This window comes from Pyxicephalus adspersus, chromosome Z (genome assembly GCF_032062135.1).
Source record: "Pyxicephalus adspersus chromosome Z, UCB_Pads_2.0, whole genome shotgun sequence".
NCBI classification, from domain to species: Eukaryota; Metazoa; Chordata; class Amphibia; order Anura; family Pyxicephalidae; genus Pyxicephalus; species Pyxicephalus adspersus.
The window spans coordinates 19,387,499-19,408,316 of NC_092871.1; the positions used below are offsets into that span (position 1 = coordinate 19,387,499).

The 20,818-nt window shown below is 38.9% G+C and overlaps 2 protein-coding genes across 3 annotated transcripts in view; one reads left to right on the top strand and one right to left on the bottom strand.

Annotated features, from left to right (window-relative positions):
- Window positions 1–2,849, top strand: part of LOC140344554 (uncharacterized) — a 6,189-nt gene extending 3,340 nt beyond the window's left edge. For both annotated transcript variants that reach the window (XM_072431782.1, XM_072431783.1), the window contains one exon: window positions 1,844–2,849. In XM_072431782.1, coding sequence (XP_072287883.1) covers window positions 1,844–2,415 — 572 coding nt within the window. In that variant the 3' untranslated portion in view covers window positions 2,416–2,849. The remainder of the gene's footprint in view (window positions 1–1,843) is intronic.
- The window catches only part of RELB (RELB proto-oncogene, NF-kB subunit), a 32,855-nt gene continuing 14,836 nt past the window's right edge, over window positions 2,800–20,818 (bottom strand). Inside the window, exons 3-11 of the mRNA XM_072431781.1 lie at window positions 13,964–14,280; window positions 12,392–12,552; window positions 10,626–10,717; window positions 9,653–9,784; window positions 8,344–8,448; window positions 7,714–7,929; window positions 7,267–7,332; window positions 7,125–7,190; window positions 2,800–4,513 (exon numbers count right to left, since the gene is read on the bottom strand). Of these exons, the coding sequence (XP_072287882.1) occupies window positions 4,215–4,513; window positions 7,125–7,190; window positions 7,267–7,332; window positions 7,714–7,929; window positions 8,344–8,448; window positions 9,653–9,784; window positions 10,626–10,717; window positions 12,392–12,552; window positions 13,964–14,280 (1,454 nt within the window). The 3' untranslated portion in view covers window positions 2,800–4,214. The remainder of the gene's footprint in view (window positions 4,514–7,124; window positions 7,191–7,266; window positions 7,333–7,713; window positions 7,930–8,343; window positions 8,449–9,652; window positions 9,785–10,625; window positions 10,718–12,391; window positions 12,553–13,963; window positions 14,281–20,818) is intronic.

Genomic DNA, 20,818 nt, shown 5'->3' on the forward strand with positions numbered 1-20,818 from the left:
CCAGATCATAACACTGCCCCCACAGGCACTCCAGATCATAACATTGCCCCCACAGGCCCCCGGGATCATAACACTACCCCCACAGGCACTCCAGATCATAACACTGCCCCCTCAGGCACCCCAGATCATAACACTGCCCCAACAGGCACTCCAGATCATAACACTACCCCCACAGGCACTCCAGATCATAACACTGCCTCCTCAGGCAACCCAGATCATAACACTGCTCCCACAGGTACTCCAGATTATAACACTGCCCCCACAGGCACTCCAGATCATAACATTGCCCCCACAGGCCCCCGGGATCATAAAATTGCCCCCATAGCCACTCCGGATCTTATCATTGCCCCTACAGGCCCCCCGATCATAACACTGCCCCCATTGGCCCCCGGATCATATAATGCCCCCATAGGCACCCTGGATCACAACACTGCCACCACAGGCACCCCGAATCATACCATTGCCCCCACAGGCTCCCCTGGATCATAAAATTGCCCCCACAGGCACCCCGGATCATACTGCCTCGACAGGCACTCCAGATCACAACACTGCCCCCACAGGCACTCCAGATCATAACATTGCCCCCATAGGCCCCCCAGATCATAAGATTGCCCCCATAGGCACTCCCGATCATATCATTGCCCCTACAGGCCCCCCGGAACATAACACTGCCCCCACAGGCACCGCAGATAATAACACTGCCCCACAGGCACTCCAGATCATAGCATTGCCCCCACAGGCACTTCAGATCATAACATTACCCCCACAGGCACCCATGATCATATCATTGCCCCCACAGGCACCCCAGATCATAACACTGCCCCTCACAGGCCTGGGGACATTTTTTGGCCAAGCAGCGTATATAAAACTTATATTTTAAGGGACCGACAGAAGCTAAACATTTCTTGACTTGTATAAAAGTCCTTTTATTTAGTTGGCCCCCATGAGGCTGCATTACCAGATTCCTGACATGGCACAATTTTAAACACCAGTATAATTTTACTGCCGTGTTTTAGTATTAAAAAGTTTGCAGTGATCTCCAGGCATGTCATGTTCAGTTTGCTGTTGATCAGGTGATCAGACTGTACATTGTAGCAGATCACAAGCTTAGAGTTTTGCAGAAAGGGCTGATCATATCCTAACGCAATATATCCTTCATGGATACATACAGTCAGTGAACTCTTTATTAGTACATTCATTGTTGGGAAGTTTTCTACTTTTGCCTCCATACCAGCCTGAATAAAGCGGAGTTTGCAGAAAGCAGATGAATATAGGCAAAGCTCCCAGGGCTGACAATGCTGCAAATTCAGCAAGAGGACTGAAGTTTTTTCTATCAAACACAGGAAGGGCAACAATAGGAAGAGTTGTAGTAGTGACAGGTACATTTTTAAAAAAGAAAGGGCTTGAAGACATTAAAAAAGACTGAATATGTGGATATTAATTTTCTAATTAAAAAACATGTTTTGCCTGGAATTCCACTTAATCTCTGAATGTTTAACATATGATTTGGATGAGGATTGGTGTATTTTCCATGATTCCCTTCAGGCTGCAAGAAAAGACCATCCCACTGAATGATATTTAAAACTGCAATGGTTCATGTCCACTGTGTCTTCTTTTCGATGGCAGTATTAGCCCTAATACAATTTTGCATTTGGCCCATTACCAGCAATATATTCCACTATTGCTGTGGGAATTCTATAAAAATATATGTTTTCCAGTGGAATTTGGTAGTTTCACTCACTTCTAATGATATTCTGTATTGGCCATCTTTTAATTTCCTTGCGTTGTACTCATATCTTATGATATATGCATTGCTCTCTATGTTATGTTTTAACCAAATCAGGTCTGTGTCTAACAACATTGCATCATCAACAACCAAGATGGCGTCTGGTGATGTGCCTGTTGTGTTCCCTGGCACCTTCATCCCTCCTGCTAGCCAGCAGTTTGCTGCTTCACCTGTTCACTCACCCCACTGTGCACTACTTGGACCCAGCTCTCTCCTTGGCTTCCATAGCAATTATGGTGGCTTCCGTTTACTCAGACATAGTTCAAAATGGCTGTGTACTTCTCCAAGCTGTTCCTGATTCTGCCAATATACAAAGCCTCAAGACAGATTTAGATGCTCTCTGTGGCCATAATGGACATCATGAACTTCATATGTGGGCTCTTTCCAACGACCATGGGGTGGCTTCTCTCCATGTTCATTGCTCTGGAGTAGAGGCTTACAAGAATATTCTAAGTCAAGCCAGAGTTCTCTTCAAGCGCCATGGCATTAGGGAGTTGACTGTGCAGCCAGAATTTGGAATACCAGGTCCATGTTCTTTGGCTTGTGGTCCTGCCTGCATCCACTACTCCTGCTGTGACCCCAACCCTTCTACAAGCAAGGATTTAGTCCTGGCAAACGTGTGTGCATGAGATGAACATAAAACACCACACCAGAGAGTCCACCAATAGGACACTAGAGAACTAATAGCAATAAGAAAATGGAGACACTTTAAATGGAAACAGAGACATTATAGATAACAAAGTAACAAAACAATCCATGCAAATTGAGCAAAACCATTAGAGACTGAACCAATATTCAGCCATTCATACAAAAGAAAGAAAGACAAAACTATACTGTAAAGCATTTTGCATGTCATACCATAACAAAGTGGTAGGCTGTGTTCTTGCTGTATCCACTGGCAATGGGGGCACATTTCTGTAATTGTGGCAAAAGGATTGTGCCATTTATTATTGCTTTTGCCTGGCTTGTCTTGTTCATGTTGACAGGTCACAAAAAAATGCAACACAATAATGTTTACAAAATAGTTTCTTTTAATGATATATTAAAAAAGTTAGTGCTCTCAGTTTCTTGCAGTTATTCACATTTCATGCCCAAATATTGAAAAATCTGGTCACTTTTAAGCCCCACACCCGATCTGTTTAGGTAAATGTAATTTGTCTATTTAGGTACAAACGACGACCACTTTCCCCAACCCTTTCTTTCAAGGATATACAGAGGGTAAACATTATCAACCTCTCAATATTTGTTGGCTACACCAGATCTGGTAAAACTTGCCCAAATATGCAGAATATTTTCTTTAAAAAAAAGGGTTTTTCACAACTTTGCTGTAGAGATTTGGACAATTTGTCAGACTTTTCTAGCGTGGCAAATATCTGCTCAGATACTGAACAGCCAAGGTAGCAGTTGCTGTTGTTCACAACATGACATAGATATTCAGCATCCACACTGACTGTCTGTAATGTCTCTTGTAACTGGCCAAATCTGCTGTATCCAAGTAAAATTTGGAAGGATGAACTCCACATATATGGGCAACATAAATCTGTACACAAAATCTTACATATTGAATAGTTGGGGAAAAAAAGACCTCTTACCAAGTGTTTATTGCTGCCTGTGCCACCACTACAGATCTCCCCTCACCTGCTCCAACAAGCCACTTCCTACCTAGGTGACACCTAAGGCATTTACTGTCACCAGCCTCGCGAATTCTCTAGAGACGAAATGGAGAATGCATAAAAAAACAGGAAATTTGGTACAACAATGCTAGGTGGCAACTAACCCTTCTCAACCTTATCCAAACCTAAAAACAAAATTGTCATTAGGCTTCTCAAATAAAGCACTACAGAGAACAATGATGTGTAAAATTAGGTAACCTAAATCCACCAATTTCAAACGTCTTAACTACGGCAAAGTTATTGGTAGATTGGTAACGATGGGTTGTGATATTCACAAACTCCAAGTAGTGCTATACTGATGTTTGTGACTTCTCGAATGACTGCAGTCAGTGACTGTGTTACAATCCAAACTGTCTGTAATGAGACAGAGGAGTAAAGAATAAGTAAAGTGCTACAACTCTCTTCCCATACAAACTATATGATAACGTTTTCCTTCCATCTGCACATCAATGATCTATTTTAACCAACTACCAAGCAATAAGGATCCTGTTTTAACCATTTAGTATCTTATGTACACTTATGGAGATGTGTATAAATGTAGTGGGAGATCTCTATTAATGCTCTTATTTGAGTTGCTGGTTGGTTGGTTTCTCTGACTTATATATTTACATAAACATCAATAAGTGCTCCAGGTCAACTGCCACTGTCCACCATGATTACCATGTGTCTAAACAAGGACCAAAGTGGGTTTTCCAATCATTCCTGAATGACAGGTGGCACATTCAGTCTATTTCTGAATAAACAACCACTGTAGGTCAACAACCTCCCATTCTCATATCATCTGTGTAGGAGCAGTCTGAGTACATTCGTTCCTGCTCTCCTGTAAGGCTGAGACTGTGCCCCACCAAGCTGGCTGTGGCATCTTCGTCAGTGTAAGGTGGAATACCTTCAAAATGACTTGCAGCTGCTTGTTCCTCCAGCTCAGGAGTGATCCATGTATGAAAGATCTCTAAGTTTGAAGTGGTGTCCTCAAGAGGTGCGGAATAATCTGGCGAAAGCTGGGGATCCATTACATTACCTACAGAATAATCCATACCGGGGAGGGAGCCATAGTCTGTAAAAAATTAAGCGAAGGTATTACATAATGGCACCTTATATACATCTGACATCACCACATTTATTAATATGACTCTACGAGTCAAAGCAATAATTTAGGATTAACCAATAATAGGTAGTTTGGCAAAACAAAAAATACGGTTTCTGGTTTGGTGTCCAGCGATAAGCCTTGCACTAAACTTCATGCTGTGGAAAGAAACTATTTCTAACACCAAGCACATAACCATAACAGAAAGATGAGGGGATAGGAGGCAAGGTGTGCCTGAATTATGAAAGCTCTCCAGGACTGGGGAAGATAGACTATCATGGGAGAACCTGGGCGATCCATCAAACCTGAGTGATCTACGGCCTGGAAAAACCTTTAATAAATCAGGCCATATGTGATGTAAGATTACCTTGTAATAGTAATGCCAAGCACAAAAACATACCCCAGAAATAACTTCAAGAAGTTTGTGGCAGTGAAGGTAAACTATTTATGCTAGTAAAGGATTGATTGCTTCCCACACAGGTGACACAGCCATTCTTTGAGAAATAGTAGAGAAGCAGCATGCACTTATTCTAGGACTGGGGTACATAGCTGAATGTATTTGGTTACATAGAAAGTAATGTCACTATCCTGGACCCAGCATGAAGCCAACTCCTACTGATAAACACACATATTCAGCCATATTAGTGTACAGCCAATAACAGGTAGGTCAACCCTTGGTGATGATAAACCCAATCTTCACATGAGCAGGAAACCTTTATTAGTAAGCTAGACAGGTTGCTTTTGAGTCTGCATATTGGGTGGCAAAATACTTAACTCATTCATACTGGGCCTAAAGTTAACTTATAGTTACAGTAAACCTATAAAGCAACCATTTTCCTGGTACACTTGACACATAGGTACTAGCATTTTGCATAGAACTCCATGTAGTGTTCCCCAAGAATCCAAAAACAGTGGTATCCTGAAAGGTTATTGGTGACCAGCTGGTTCTGCCTGACCCCTTTTTGAAGCTTATTCTAGGTCCATCGCTAAGATGGGCAGCTTGACCAATCAATACCCAGCCACAAAAGGCACATAGAGGCGGGCAGGGCTGTCAGAAGACAGTAGAGCTGGTTGGATATCTAAGTGGCCTGATGCTCAGGACTGTCTACAGCAGCGCTTGACAACCGATGGTCCAGGTTTCTGGAGTGCACCCCCCCCAGCGAGGTCAGGAGAAGAAACTGGCTCCGACCTGCGATGGGAGAGTGGGCGAGTTCTGGCATCATGACGTCAGTCTGGGGGAAGTTTCTTTCCCTTTGAGTGACACACGGCTCCCTGTGCATGCACGGTGCGGAGTCCGTGCATTTAGTGGTCCATAGGTCTGAAAAGGTTTGATACCACTGGTCTACAGAACCTGGATGAGCCTACGCTACATAGTAGGTGGAGTCTGTATAGGTTTACAATAGCTATGGGTTTGCTTTTCGAAAATGTAGAATAGATCTTTAGCAAGCTATTGTTAAAAAATTTAAGGCAGAGTATTTTAAATTGACTCTGATGTTGAGGTTTGTACACTGGCCACTAGAGAGAGCTCCCAGCATAGTCCATTTCCTTTAATACAAACTTAAATTAGTTTAAAATGTTTTGGAAAAAAAAAAACAATACCTTCTTAGTAATATGGGTATGGAAAGAAAAAGTAGGAATGTCCTGGCATAAAAAAAATTCTAATTATATGCAAAACAGTTTTCATGACTGAAAAAAAAATACATAAAATGTGGACAGAGATAAAATATAGTGACTTTGGTGGTGACAGAGATTACTAAAAATAGGCTAGCATAAATCGTGCCCAACGCGTTTCACGGATGTGCCTTACCGCTCAGGTTGGACATGTGTGCTATGTTAAATCTAACTGCATGCAGGACATGTGTGGGGGCGGTTTTAATTCTTCAGTGAAAGTATATTTTTCCTTACTTACCTTGTAAGATTTAAAACAGCTGTCACACGTGGGAATTTCACTTTAGGTTTACATTGCTGCAGTCCATCTAGTACCTCCAACCATTGCTCATGGTTTTTTTCTGTACTCAAATTCTGCCTCATTATCTGTGCTGCTGACTGCTTTATAGCTTTCTCTTGGATACCTACCCCCTGAAGAAGCAGTTTCATCCGTGAAATGATTTATACTAGCCTATTTTTGGTATTCTTTGTCAAAGTCACCATATTTTATCTCTGTCCATTGTTTTTTTTTTGTACTTTATTTTATATTTTGTTTTTAAAAACTGTTTTGAATAAAACTTGAAAATCTTTTAATTATGTGCCTATGCCAGGAATTCCCTACTTCTTTTAAAACCCATATTACTAGGACGGAATAGTTTTTTTTTCTTTCGGTGCCAAGGATTTGGCTTTCCTGATATCTTACAATATTTTTTAAAGGGGACACATACCCAGATTTCTTTTCTCCCCAAATGTTTTGGTGGCAACAGCAGTGCTGAAGTTCCTGCAAGTACCCATGTTAAATCAACAAATTGGATCTTTGTGTCCCCGGCTGTAAATGGTGCTTTAATTTTTGCCAAGAACATGGTTCCCAAATGGGCAAAGCACAGGTTCACTTGCTTTGGCTGGAAAACACAATTACCTTTTGTTCACTTACCTGGAGTTATGTATTCTATGTAAGAAGGCCGTGCTTGCCGTCTTCTGCTCTCAATCCTGTGTGGGTCTGCAAGGAAATAAAATGGATCAGCCTGATATCTAATACTAATTACATAGCATATATAATGTTACCTAGTACTGACCAGGGCCAACAAGATCCTCTAGTGGAGAAGACATGCGGGGTCGCTTTCTCTGCAATCCGTATGAATCTGTGATGAAATTTGAAGGGCACAATATTTATCTACTCTGATTGGGAACAACATAAATATGACACACAGAATGAACAGATCACTGAACAGACACTGATATGCAACCATCTTGACAAACATTTTCACCTGGAACATCTGGATTTCAAATAAATCGTTTATTTAATGGAGAGAATTCCTGATAAAAATTCTTTTTCCAAATTAGTGATGCATAAAGAACTGAAGCGATTATGTGTAAGGTTAATATTTGTAATTTCCTATATTTGGATCATCTTGACCAATCAACTTGCTGTGTGTGTTCAGCTTTCTGTCTGAAAATTTGCAGCATATTGTTTTCTTAAACTTCAAAAATTAATTGACAGGGATCACAATGTACACACTCACCTCCCTCACGTGGCAAGTATGTAAAAGTCACTCCATCACTGCGGATGCCGTCTGTGATCCTCTGCAGACAGACTTGCACACGAGCCGGGTCACGGATATGCAGATCGTGGTATGGTGGCGTCTTGAGAACAATGGCGATCTGTCTGTGCACATCAGCCTGGGAGAAGTTGGCGCAGGCTTCCCATGAGTTGTCAAAGAACATCACCTTGATATCCTCTGCAGCAAATATAAAGTAAGCAAAAGTTTAAAGGTGGAGTTAACCAAAGCCTACCATTTTCATGAAAAACCCTTATATGATTTATTTACTTATTTACACAGCAGACTATGAGATGTATCACTATCAAGTTGTTTTGGTGTACATATAAATAAATAAATATAAATATATATATATATATATATATATATATAAAAATATCACTTAGAAAGGCAACAACGGCAATTACCTATAGCGGTCTACAAAATATGAACCTTTAGTGTATTGGTAAGATTAAAAAATAATTGTGGATGGATTCTGCCAGGGTTATTCATATTATACTTTTCCTTATAATTATTACTAAATCAGAATACCATCTTCCAGACACCAATTCATATATATGCTAATAGGAGATAGAATGCAAACCCAACCCATACCTTTCTGCACTTTGTCACACAGGATGTACACCTCTTCCCCTCCTTCACAGCGGCCGTACTCTTTGTTCATCCGGCAAATCTTCAATTCTGATGTGTTAGTGGATTCTAGAGGAGCAGAAGAAAAGATCCAATTCAAACACTGAACACATATCAGTCAGTAAGAACATCTCAGAAATTCTGCAAAGAGTTGTTGTGATTTAAGGAATCTGTTTAAGAAACAGATTTAATAATACTGTCCAAAATTTGGTGACAGATGTATCAAAATAGATAATAAAACAGTAGACAGGTTGACCACAGATGTATTCTCTGCCAGATTAAGGATTTGTCACAGTAGATTACATTAATTAAAATAGTAAAGTATGTTAATTTTCAAAGTACATTTTCACTTATCCTTGCATTTAAAGGGGTATCAGAACATAATAGGCATGTTAAATGTTAAGGTTCATGACAGTACAATGGGAAAAAGACTGAACAAGTATGTTTCAAAGATTGCGAGGAGTATAATATATCTTCCCTATAAAAAGGATATGGTACCGTGGGATAGATTTGCAAAGTTGCATCTGAACAAACCATATGACTTCTAGAACAATGTCCTTTGGGCGGGTGAGCTAAAGTGGAGATGTCTGGCTATAATTTACAATGCCACATTTTGCGAAAGCCAAACACAATATATAACCACAAACACATCATACCAACTAGCAAGCACGGTGGTGGAGGGGTGGTTATTTGGACTTGTTTTGCAGCATTAGGACCTGGGTACCATGCAGTCATTAGGTCAATCACAAATGCCTCCGAAGAATATACCAAAAGAATACCGAAGAATTCTAGAGTCAAATGTGAAGCTTGACAGCTAAAGCTTGGCTGAAACGGAGTCATACAACAGGACCACAATCCCAAGCATACCAGTAAATATACAACAGAATGGCGAAAGGGTATCAAAGTGTTGCAATAGCCTAATCAAAGTCCAGACCTCAACCCAAGCAAAATGCAGTGGCAGGACCCTAAGAGAGGTGTGCAAAACTGAATATTCACAAAACATGAACATTAGCAATAATATTCAGAAACTGTGTAACTGTACACAACTATGTAAAAGACTGATAGTCATACAGTATTGTGTCTATAAAAAAGTTAGAGAGAGTAAAAAGTCCATAATAAACTGTCATGTGACCATCACTTTTCCTAAATGACCCTTCTCTTTACCCTGCTAAGTAGCTTTGTACTTTCTGATCCAACACTTTTATGGATAAAAAAAATCACTTTTTTATGAGATCCATGGCTTGATTTAGAACAATTCGGTATTATTACTTACTTTTATCATACACAGGCTCTGACAACACAGGTCCAATCGTCATTCGTTGTGTGGCAGGTAAAATATACCAAGCCTGAAAACAAAGTCGGACTACATTAAGATCCACCTCTTCATGGTGCCGCCACATGCCAGCTGTTGGTGTAAAAGGGAAATTAGATCAGATGAGATTTTAATAGACATGTACATCTAGTCCCATCTATCAACTTGTCTAATGAAAAAAAATCACCATAGACACTCATAGCAATTAATCCATTTCCATTCTCCCATATCTGCAGCATATTATTATTATTAATATTATTATTATTAAACAGGATTTATATAGCGCCAACATATTACGCAGCGCTGTACATTAAATAGGGATTGCAAATGACAGACGGACTTCAAATGAAGTGAAAATCAGAGAGGGTGGGGTAGGAAGGACTCTGTATGTACAGTTAGGTGAGAGAAGGAGACCCAGACCATAGGATTACTTTATTGGTTGAGCCCAGGAAGAACAGTTCATCCTTTAAAAGCTGCTTAAATAGGAAAATCAAAAAAACTGCAGACAAAAACACTGAAAATAAAGTAGTTTAAATGCATACTTGCATTCTTTCTATTATGCCATTGTGCATGCAATAAAATATGAATAGAAGAGTTGGTTCCCTAGCATAACCCTCCACCTTCTTCCAAGTTATAGATCTTTTCTGTCTATGATAGACCATACGTAATGGCAGGGAGGATTGAAGGAGATTATTATATCCGACCTGTGCCTTGCTCAAATTTATATTCGGCTAAGTTCTACTTTCCAACAGGCATAAGTTTCTCCTAGACAATTTTTTAAATATACTGATAGCATATTTCAGCTTTTTTGTCGTTAGTTTTTTCTTTTATTGGAGAACCATGGCACCTAAAAAGCAGCCAATACTTGCTGAAATCATTTACCTAGTAATCTAAGAGCAATGTGCAGTGCGAGGTTAGTACAGTTGGTACTTACCATTAAAGGGGTCTATCCCCAATTTTAGCCGGGCTTTTACCGATGACTCGATTTCCTTCTTCCGAACACACTGGATACCAAGATTACTAAAGCTGTAGGTAGGCAAAATACAGGTAAGGCAATTACAAAATAAATACAAACTGGTAAAACAATGGGAGTTAGTAAAAACAGTCCATGTTGAACCGCTTGGAATCATTTGTAAGAGAACATGTCAGGAAAGACAATTTGAAGCTTTAATTGCTGGCTTGCGTTTTCTAAGACTTTTTCAGTAAAAAACAAAAAAATGCTGCAGGTTTGAAGTGCAGGCAACTAGTAGAATCTGAGTATAAATTCAGAAAATAAGTTTCTTGAACAGGCTAGGCCCAGGCCATTTTGATGGAAAGTTACCGCTGATCCCGTACATAATAAATTACCCACCTGTTTGCCCTACGTGCTATACAATACTATTGGCAGTCTATCGGGCTTTAAAGGTTTTAAAGACACAGGGATTGGTCCAAAATGGTAGGATTTGGAGGCTGCCATAGGTATATGTATCCCCAGGTGCCTAATTGTCATACTTGCAGAAGGATTTATGTGGCCCTGTGTCATTAAAGTGTGTTACAAGGTATGTCATCCCTAGTGTTTCTGCACCACTTAAATTTTAGAACGCTGATCTGTAAAAGTAAGCAGGTCAGAAGCCCTGACTTGTCATATACTTGTCTTAGGTCACAGGGCAATCAATTGAATTTAGAGATGAAGAACACCAATCAGTATGGACCTCATGTTGGCAATGACAGCTGCTATTTTTTGTATTCTGACAGGTTCACTTAGCACCTTTGTTTATTGGCTACTTTACATAGGTGTCAGTGACCTATGTAAAGGTCACTGACACCTATGTATTTTTTTTTTTAACAAGCAGTTAAACCAGAGTAAAAAGCAGCCAGTCAGCTATGCCGTAAGGCTCATGTGCTAACAAAGTACAAGAGAGATAAGCTCATCAGTCTACTGTTTCTCTTTTCCATGTCCAGTCATAAGCTAGGGTAGAGATTCCTTTTGCCTACCTACAATATAGAAAAAACTAGCTTTTTATCCTGCTAAACAGAGCTGTATAAATCTCAGAAATAGATGGACATAAAGATTCAGGAGATACAAAATTGCCAATGTATTTCATCTGTGTATTTAGCAATTTGCACTAGTTTAGAGTTTAGTTTAGCTTTAGGACTACAGATATATGAAAATATTGGTTAAGGTATAACTCCACTTTTGTTGGAAGAAAGAACCGCCCTCCCCGCCACAAGCAATTTAAGTAAATTGCAGGGGATTTAACAAACTTTGCAGCAGGTTCCTAAATTTCGCTATTCTGAAGAAGTATGTGTTTATTTTACAAATTGCAAAGTAATTCCTAATGGGAGTGTCTGTTTTATTCTAATTAGCGGGTGCACTTACCATGCTCTATGAGGAAAGCTGCAGTGTCTGCATACATTAGAACTAATAAACTCTTAGGGAGTTTCTCAGCAAAAGTAAAATAATCCTGCTCACAGAAGCAGGAATTACAATTCTGTAATAGTGTATGTATGTAAATAAATATATATATTTTTATATATACATATATATATATATATATATAGTGCCACCAGGTTGCCATTTTGGATTTTTTTACAGTTTATGTTATTTATTTATTTACATTGGCCGCAGATTGAAATGAAAAGTTGATATTAATAAAAATAAAAGTGGAGCTACCCTTCCGTTAACCACTTTTTGTCTGGTATTACCAATGTTCAGCTCACCAATGTTCAGTCTCTCCTTCATTTGGATGCAGTATGATTTCACAAATGCCATCGTGACAGTCTTTACCCACAAGTGCATGCGGGTGGACACGATAAGGATGGTCCTTCCACACTAGACAGACGCTTACATGAACCTCCCGGATTCCCTCACAGTTGAGCAGCTACAATAACAAAACAAGGGAGGTGACAGGTGTGATGAGGCTGCTGGGATGTGGGGAATATTAGGTACTTTCCAAGAAAGGTTAAGCTGTACAAATGTCATCAATCACTAACTGTGCTCACAAGCAAGTGCATAACTAATAAATCGGAAATTTAAATTTTAAATCATGTTGCCAAACACAATCTGTTTCTATGGAGGAGACAGAGCCGGTCTGTTGTGTAAGCAGAAATCTCATCATGCTTTGCCAGCCAACTTCTTGGCATCTACTGTACAGCTCCCTTAGGTTCTTTAATAACTACATGTCCTGACAGGTTATATATATATATATATATATATATATATATATACACACAGTAGAACCTCGGTTATCCGGCACCCACGGGAAATGGCCAATTCCGGATCAGTGTAGTTTCTGGTTAACTGAGGTTAATTTCTTTTCCCAGCCATTCAGCACTAGACTTGAATGGGGACACTTGTCCTCACTCATCTCTAGTGCTGAATTGCTGAGAAAAGGGAAACCCTGATGACACTTGAGCCATCACTGGAGATTCCCTTTTCTCAGCCAATCACGGAGAGGAGCTCTGCTCTCCTGACAGCTGATTGCTCCCGCCGCCCTAGCGCAGCAAGGGCAATCAAGGAAGCAGAGCTGTCGGGGGACGGTTATCTGAATTTTCTGGTTATCTGAGTTCCAGATAAAAGGGGTTCTACTGTATATCCAAAGAAATTAGGGCATTTTATTATAATTTATTAATTATAATTATTATTATTTTAATATTGGGAAAAAAATGTCAAGCTCTCTGCAGCACTGACATGGGACAAGTATATAAGAGGATTTGGATACATACCATGTGTCAGTAGTATTGTAAGTATGAAGGCCAGTAGACCAGTGTTTTTAGTATAGGAATCATTATGTCCTGCCATATTATTCCCTATGCAAGGTTTCCCTTAAATCAGTAATATTTGCTACGTTGTAGGGAACATCTAGAAATGTTAACTGTGCTTAAATTACACGTCCTAGGCTCCTTAGGCTCTCCTGTGCCTATAGCTGTATATGTGAAATGTGAGATCCTGACTGCTAGGCCTACAAAATTTGCGGAGGTCACTACACCAAATGTCCATCATTATACTGGGACACAATGCAGAACAAGGCTTGGTAAGTCAGTAATGAAGATCAGCTGCAGGGAGACCATGGATAATACTAGTAACTCGTTCTATCTTTGGGCACAGCTACTATGAGTTACTGCATGTTGCAAAAAAGTTTGCACCACCCTCCTTTTCACTTTCTTTTCTGTGTGCCAGCAGGATTTTTGGTTCTCAATAGCTTAGCTTAGCTCACAAAATAAATACAAAATAAATACCAAACTCCAAAACACATATTGGTGATGTCAAAAGTGTATCAAGTGTGTGCTTACCACTATAGTAGGAAGGGTCTTGTTCTGATCATTGCTGCTTTCGCCCAAGATGCTGCCAGCAGACCTTCCCTCACATTGATACCTGAATCGCATGCCCCGCTGCTTCGGCTGTTCCTTGATTATCAGTGTGGGTTGTGCAGAGTTGTGGCATGGTTCCCAGGTAGAGGAAACAGCTGGTTCTCCTGGGAATTGGTTGATCGTAACTGTTTCAAGGAGGCTGCCACATGGAACATGATCGGGTAACGTAGGAAAGTTGACCATATCGCTCTCTGATCTTGTACTTACTGGATCATTGTTGATTAACTCCATAACATCATCTGTTAAAAGAAAAAAGAAGAAACAAGTTTGGACAAAGCATTAAGAACTGAAAAATAATTTAATTGGAGAGTGGTAACCATTAGGACTGATTGCTCCATTAATATAGATTTTTTACAGATACAAGTATAAATATATTACTAGACTTTCTTACAGCATTCTATTCTTGCACCACTTCCAACAAGACCACAAGAAGGATTCCACACTAAAAGTTGGATCACTGACCAATGTATGAAAAACCTCTCGGGGCAGTGCAATATAACTTAGTGTGTTTGTAAAGATCTCACTTAGGTTAAACTTGAAAATCCATTGAAAGTAACTCATTGAGTTTTGAAGATACCAAGCACAGTTGGCATTTTAGTTTTAGCAGAGATGGTATTTAACAGTAAGGTAGTCTTTGGGTCCTGGAAAGACAAAATGTTGTGGACCCTTGACCATTACACTTACATGAACTTGTTGAACATCATATGGGCATTAATAAGAGGTTCTGGAGTGGGACTTTGTGTCATTCAGCCAAAAGTGTATATGTCAGGTCAGGTATTGATGTTGGATAAGAAGACCTAGCTTTCCAATTCATCCATTTATTGTTATAGTTGAGGGCAAGACCATGTGCAGGCTACTCAGGTTTCTCCATACCAAACCATAGGGTTATTGGCCTGGCTTTGAGCACAAAACAGCCATAGTGGAATAGAAAGGGACCTTCTCTACACTATTGGCACAAGATGGAAAGTGAGAAGAGTGAGCCAAAATGGGAAATCAAGGTTGTGAAAATAGTATTGTCTACTTGCCAAGCCTATGATATTGATAATGAGAGGAGAAGAGGACAAAAGATGGCTTTTTTGGCAAATTGTTTAGTGAAAACACAAGTAGTTACATATTCACACATAGAAAGAATTTATATACAATATATATATATTTATATACATAAAAATTAGAGTAAAGTGAGCTCACAGAACATCACAAGAACACTTTTTAACCTAAGTGGTGAAGATTTGTCTCAATCCTGACGCGTTTCGAAATGGAAAGTGCACAATTGTCTTAAATGCCTGTGTATCATATGAAGATTCATTGCTAGTAAGATTTACTAAAATTTGCCTAAATTTTAGGGCTGTATACACACTTCTGGGAAATGCAGTTATATGGGGAGTACTAATATCACCTAGTTGACTACTTGAAGGCTTCAAAGCTGTTCATCACAGTGACAACCATCTGCTTCATGTTGTCTGCATGAAACTAAGAGGACAAACAGCAATACAGACACCAAAATCTGTAATGTACTTCTAGCAATCACAGGATGGAATTATTGGTATTACTCACACTAGAAACTAGCAACATTTTTACTGACACTACAGGCTACAACAATTCATTATGCAACACTGTCATATGAAGGCTCTACATAGTGATTAATCAGTTATCACTAGCCCAGTAATTTGCTTATTAAAAGGTACAATGCCCATATGCAAGAAACTGTAACTACAACAGATTTCCCAAACTCTAAAGAACAGGGAATGCAATGTGGCAATGTACATGCACACACTATTGAAAAGCAGGGGCAAGTCAGATCCATTCTCTTGTTCTGCCTTTATATTGTACAGCACCATCTGTTAGTTTGGTGTTCCTCGTTATGACTTACTATATTACTCAATCAATAATACACTGCATATATGTGTTATGTACATTTCTGTTTCATTCAGACAATAAATAATCATTTTCAGAACCTGTTGCAAAATATAATGACATGTCACGTTTAGGTGGTAAACAAAACATGCAATTTGGTCAATTTTTGCATAAGACTGTAATGAATAAAGTGTCCACTTTAATAAAATAAAGATTTACTAGTATAAGTAAAACAGATATAAAGCACAATGTTTTTGTAGCTTTCATTTTCAGATCCCACATATTTGTACCCCAAAGAACTTATTTAAAGTGTACCTGTGCTTGTCTAAGACATAATAACCTAACCTAGAGCAAAATGCCAGGAATGCAAAGAAAACAACAAAAAAACATTGTAAGTAATGAAAGCAACCTCTGACAATGTTTTACTGCTGTCCTTGTGATCATCACACCTCCTATTTCTTGTAAGGGTATCACAGGGGCAGGAAATATGGGAACATTTCCCAACAGAAACACGGACAGACTAATAATTGGTCAGATATTTTAACTCATCCCTTCTCTATCCAAATATAAAAAAGGAGACATACTTTAAAATATCTTTGAAAAATACAAAAGTTGTATAAAAGGAGACAGCCAAAGCCTTGCATTACAACTATATTTTTTAATTTCCAGAAGATAAATAGGCCACATGGACTCTCGGTAGCCATTAAAAGGGGATAATATGGAAAGAGAAACTATGCTACACTTAGGGGATGATCCACTTAGTTGCTTGCAGTGATCTGAAGATTATTCACATTGCCTTGATGTATCTCAAACTGAAGGTTGCTTAACTATAAGTTTTAGCATTGGGGCATTTTCTGAGACCTGTTGAAATTTTATTATTATGAAACAGGATTTATATAGCGCCAACATATTACGCAGCGCTGTACATTAAATAGGGGTTGCAAATGACAGACAGATACAGACAATGACTCAAGAGGAGAGGACCCTGCCCCGAAGAGCTTACAAATTAGGAGGTGGGGGAAGTAACACACAATGGGCCTGACTTATTAAAAGCTTTTCAAAGCTGGAGAGGATACACTTGCTGGGTGATCCAGCAAACCTGGAATGGATTTCCTAAAAGTATTTTGCTATTTGTTAGCAAGTGTTTTCAATCCTGGACCAGATTTATATCAGGTTTGCTGGATCATCCAGCTTCAGTATTAAAAGTGTATTCTCTCCAGCCTTGGAGAGCTTTACTAAATCAGGCCCTATAGGAGGGGTAACACATTTGTGCTAATTCCAATAAAACTGATCACTGCAAAACACTCCAGAGAACATTCTCTTGTTCCTTAAGTATATTTGCAAAACTGTTTCCCAGTACTGAAGCACAAAAAAGAAAAGTAACTGGGAACTTAGCAAAAAAAAAAATCCATCACGATGTCATCTCCTGTGAACCTTCTTCTTCGTAGTCTCTCTTCTTTATGATTCATAAAATCCGCAGCTTCTTTGTAAAAGAGAACATTTGTAAAAGATACAAAAAAAATTTAATCTCTGATTCTGGAGAAACTATTTCCCCTAATGCTTAATTTCTGATTTAGAGTAATGCTTTTCCAGGGCGTTAACAGAACTTTATTCCTTTTTGGACAGACTTCCCTTTTCTAGGGTAAAAACGTACATTATGCAATCTCATGGAGAGAGCTAGTCTGTTTTATGAAACTGAGATGTTTGAAAAAAAATATATAAATAAAATATTTAAGCCCCAATAACAATTATTTACCTACAACAGACACTTAGAATTCAGCTTTAGGTTTTGAGCAACTAAGTACTTTCTGATTGAAAGAAATTCAGTGAAAAAAACAGGTCCTGATTTTTATATTGTGTTGTATAAAGATAGTATACCAATATTATTGTCCATAGATGAGGCAGAGGATGGCTAGAAATAATAATTAAATAGGTTCAAAATGTGGTTCTGATGGGTACCGCGTACCCTGTTTGATTATAAAGGATGCTGCCAGTTTATGTCTGACCCATATGTAATATTCAGGAAAGCTTAAAAATTATTTCTAGCAAAAACAGGATCACTGTTAGGTGTTTTAAATTTTAAATTTCAGAAAAAAAGTTCAGTATAGGAACTGGTCAATAAGGCACTGCATGTGATGTACACAGAACTGACTGCCAGTGATGGCATTGTCAAATCCATAAAGGACCTGAAATGGGCCGAGCAGAAGCAGCACAGCTTATACAGCCCAATTCTGTTCTTGCACGCTACAAAAAATAGAAGTTTTAAAAAAGAGTTTATACTAAATATAGCAATAACATAATCACACACACACATATATATATATATATATATATATATATATATATATAGATTTAATGCTTTGTTGGGAAAACACCCTCACTGTAGATCACACTAGGGACAGGAAGACCAACACTCCCACTAGGACTTAAACATTGCTGGATCACAGTATATCAGCCTTAAGTTGCATACACACGTGCAATTATAGTCATTGGAAAGGATCTTTCATGATCCTTTCAAATGACAAAGCACTGCACGATGCATGAACGAGTGCTGTACATACAGTAGCGTTCTGCTCTATGCAGAGGGGAAGGGGGAGAATGACGGAGCGGCACCCCACTGTGCGCTCTCTCCCCCTTCCTTTGCATTAGGATTGCTTGTCGTCCATCGTCCGTTCCTTCGTTCCCACCCCTCCCCTCTCCATAGAACAGAACGGCGCTGTATGTACAAGTTGCATACTGTACATGGTATGTTACATGCATACTGTACGTGCATACTGGTACATGCTCGTTCATGCATCATTCGGTCATTTGTCGTTGGAAATGAAAGATCCTTTAAAACGACAATTATTGCACGTGTGTATGGATAGATTTAAAGCAAAAGGCTTTCTAGTCTCATTAGTCTTTGAAGCCAGAAGCTACTAACATCAGTGGTAAAAAAAAAATTCTGTCGTAGGTTGGCGATTAAAAGAATGCAACATTGGACAATTGGGGGGGGGTCTTTCATATATTGGTCAAAGCCACACTGATTCTACAGATTGAGAAAACACCTCACCCGACTCTCTGTTACCTGCCAATGGCAGCTCTTGGATATAATGCACTTTTGGTGACATCTAGATTTTTCTGCACTTCACCATTACTTTCTAATGTTTTCTCACTCATGAAACAGCTACTCATCCGGTCAATGTCATTCTCTTCTTGGAAATACAAAAGGTTTCCAGCTACAGTCCTTTATAGTGATGAATGAACACTGCTGGCCAAACCCCTATCCTTCAAAATACATTAGTAGTCAGTTTTGCAGTAGCTTCTGACATAATTAAAGTTGCAATTTCATGCATGTTTAAAAAAAAAATATTTAAAACTATACAACCCAGAAGTTCACAAATTAGCCAGGTACAACTTAGGATAAGTTTAAAATTGTGTCTTGATTTACTGCTAGCATGTACTGGTAAAATTTTTCTTTGCAACCAATGGTCCCTTTATATTCTGATATAACCACGTTATTGCCTAATTTTGTTTCAGCTAAAAAACTTGTTATCGTACCTGCCTGCATGTCATGTACACACTTATTTGTTCACAAGACTTTCATGTCATTGTATGGGGATAAACACCTGCTTAGCCAACAGTTTGCCAACTTTCTGAGCTTGCAACAATTAGCCAAAACCCTACTTCTAATGTGCTCACATATTTGGGATAGTTTTATAAAATATCTCAATGGACAACATGCACATCAGTCTCTGGTCCCAGCACCGCTAAATGTGCAGAAAAGCAGAAAGTTACCAGTTCTAGAAATTTTTAGCTAACTTCAGGTTCTCTAACATATAATATAACATAAACAAATGAATAGTCATTTTCCCTATGCCAAATGGCCAAACCCCCAGTGCAAACAAACGTCAACATCCAAATCTACCGTTCCAAAAAGTAGCATCTAGAGCCCTGGAACCCAACACACAAACCACATATGGCTGGCTAGGACTGCTGTAATTTTAGGATGTGCCAGACCCCACGAACCTTGGATTGTTCATGCATTGTCACAGTGGATATCCTATATTGTAATGAGAGGAGTATAAGAATAGGTAAGGAGGAGGAATGCTAAAGACCAAACTAGATTGGTGGTTCAAAAAGTTTAAAGAGTTCTCACCTCCTAACCTATCACATCTGCAATAAAAGTTAAAACTTTTATGGTAAAAGCAAAATGGGAAAAAAAGAAAACCATATTGAACAATTGCTCTGCTAATATTATCTTAAGGTTACATAAATAAGTCATGCAAATCAAAGTATAAAATCTGTAGCCCTACTATGCAGTTGTGGCCCCCATAATTACCAAGTTGACCACCAATGAAAAACTCACAAACACAAAGGAGTTTTACAAGCGAATCAAAGACCCCAATGCTGCAGGACCACAACTTTAAACATTGTATTTGCTAATGTTTTTCCTACATTATAAATGTCTACAGCCTTCAGATGAATATCAAGCTACTTTATTAGATGTTATGGGCTTTAAATTTGTTAGGAACCTGACTATGTATACACAGACTCTGACCCAATCCTGGTTCAAGGTTTTGTTAAAAAAGATTTACCTGTAGGTGGATACCCTCAAAGCCGGAAAAATTCCAAAAAACACTCCAAACCAGAATGGCCAGTTTGAGGTTTGCCATCAGCTGTAGATTTGTTATCCTGGCATGTCTGCCAACAATATATGGAAAGGAAGACACACTAATAAAAACGCAAGAGCTGATTAGCTCAAACTAGAGCTAGCAAGTCATTTTAAGGAATAATTGTCAATAAAAATCCTCAAAAAACATATGGCAGGAGCCAATGCATTGACAATGTTGCTCCTAAAATTTACCACAAACACAGCCACAAACATTGGACATGCATTTGTTTGATAAGCAGTCTAGCCAATAACCTTTGTCCAGGTGTAGT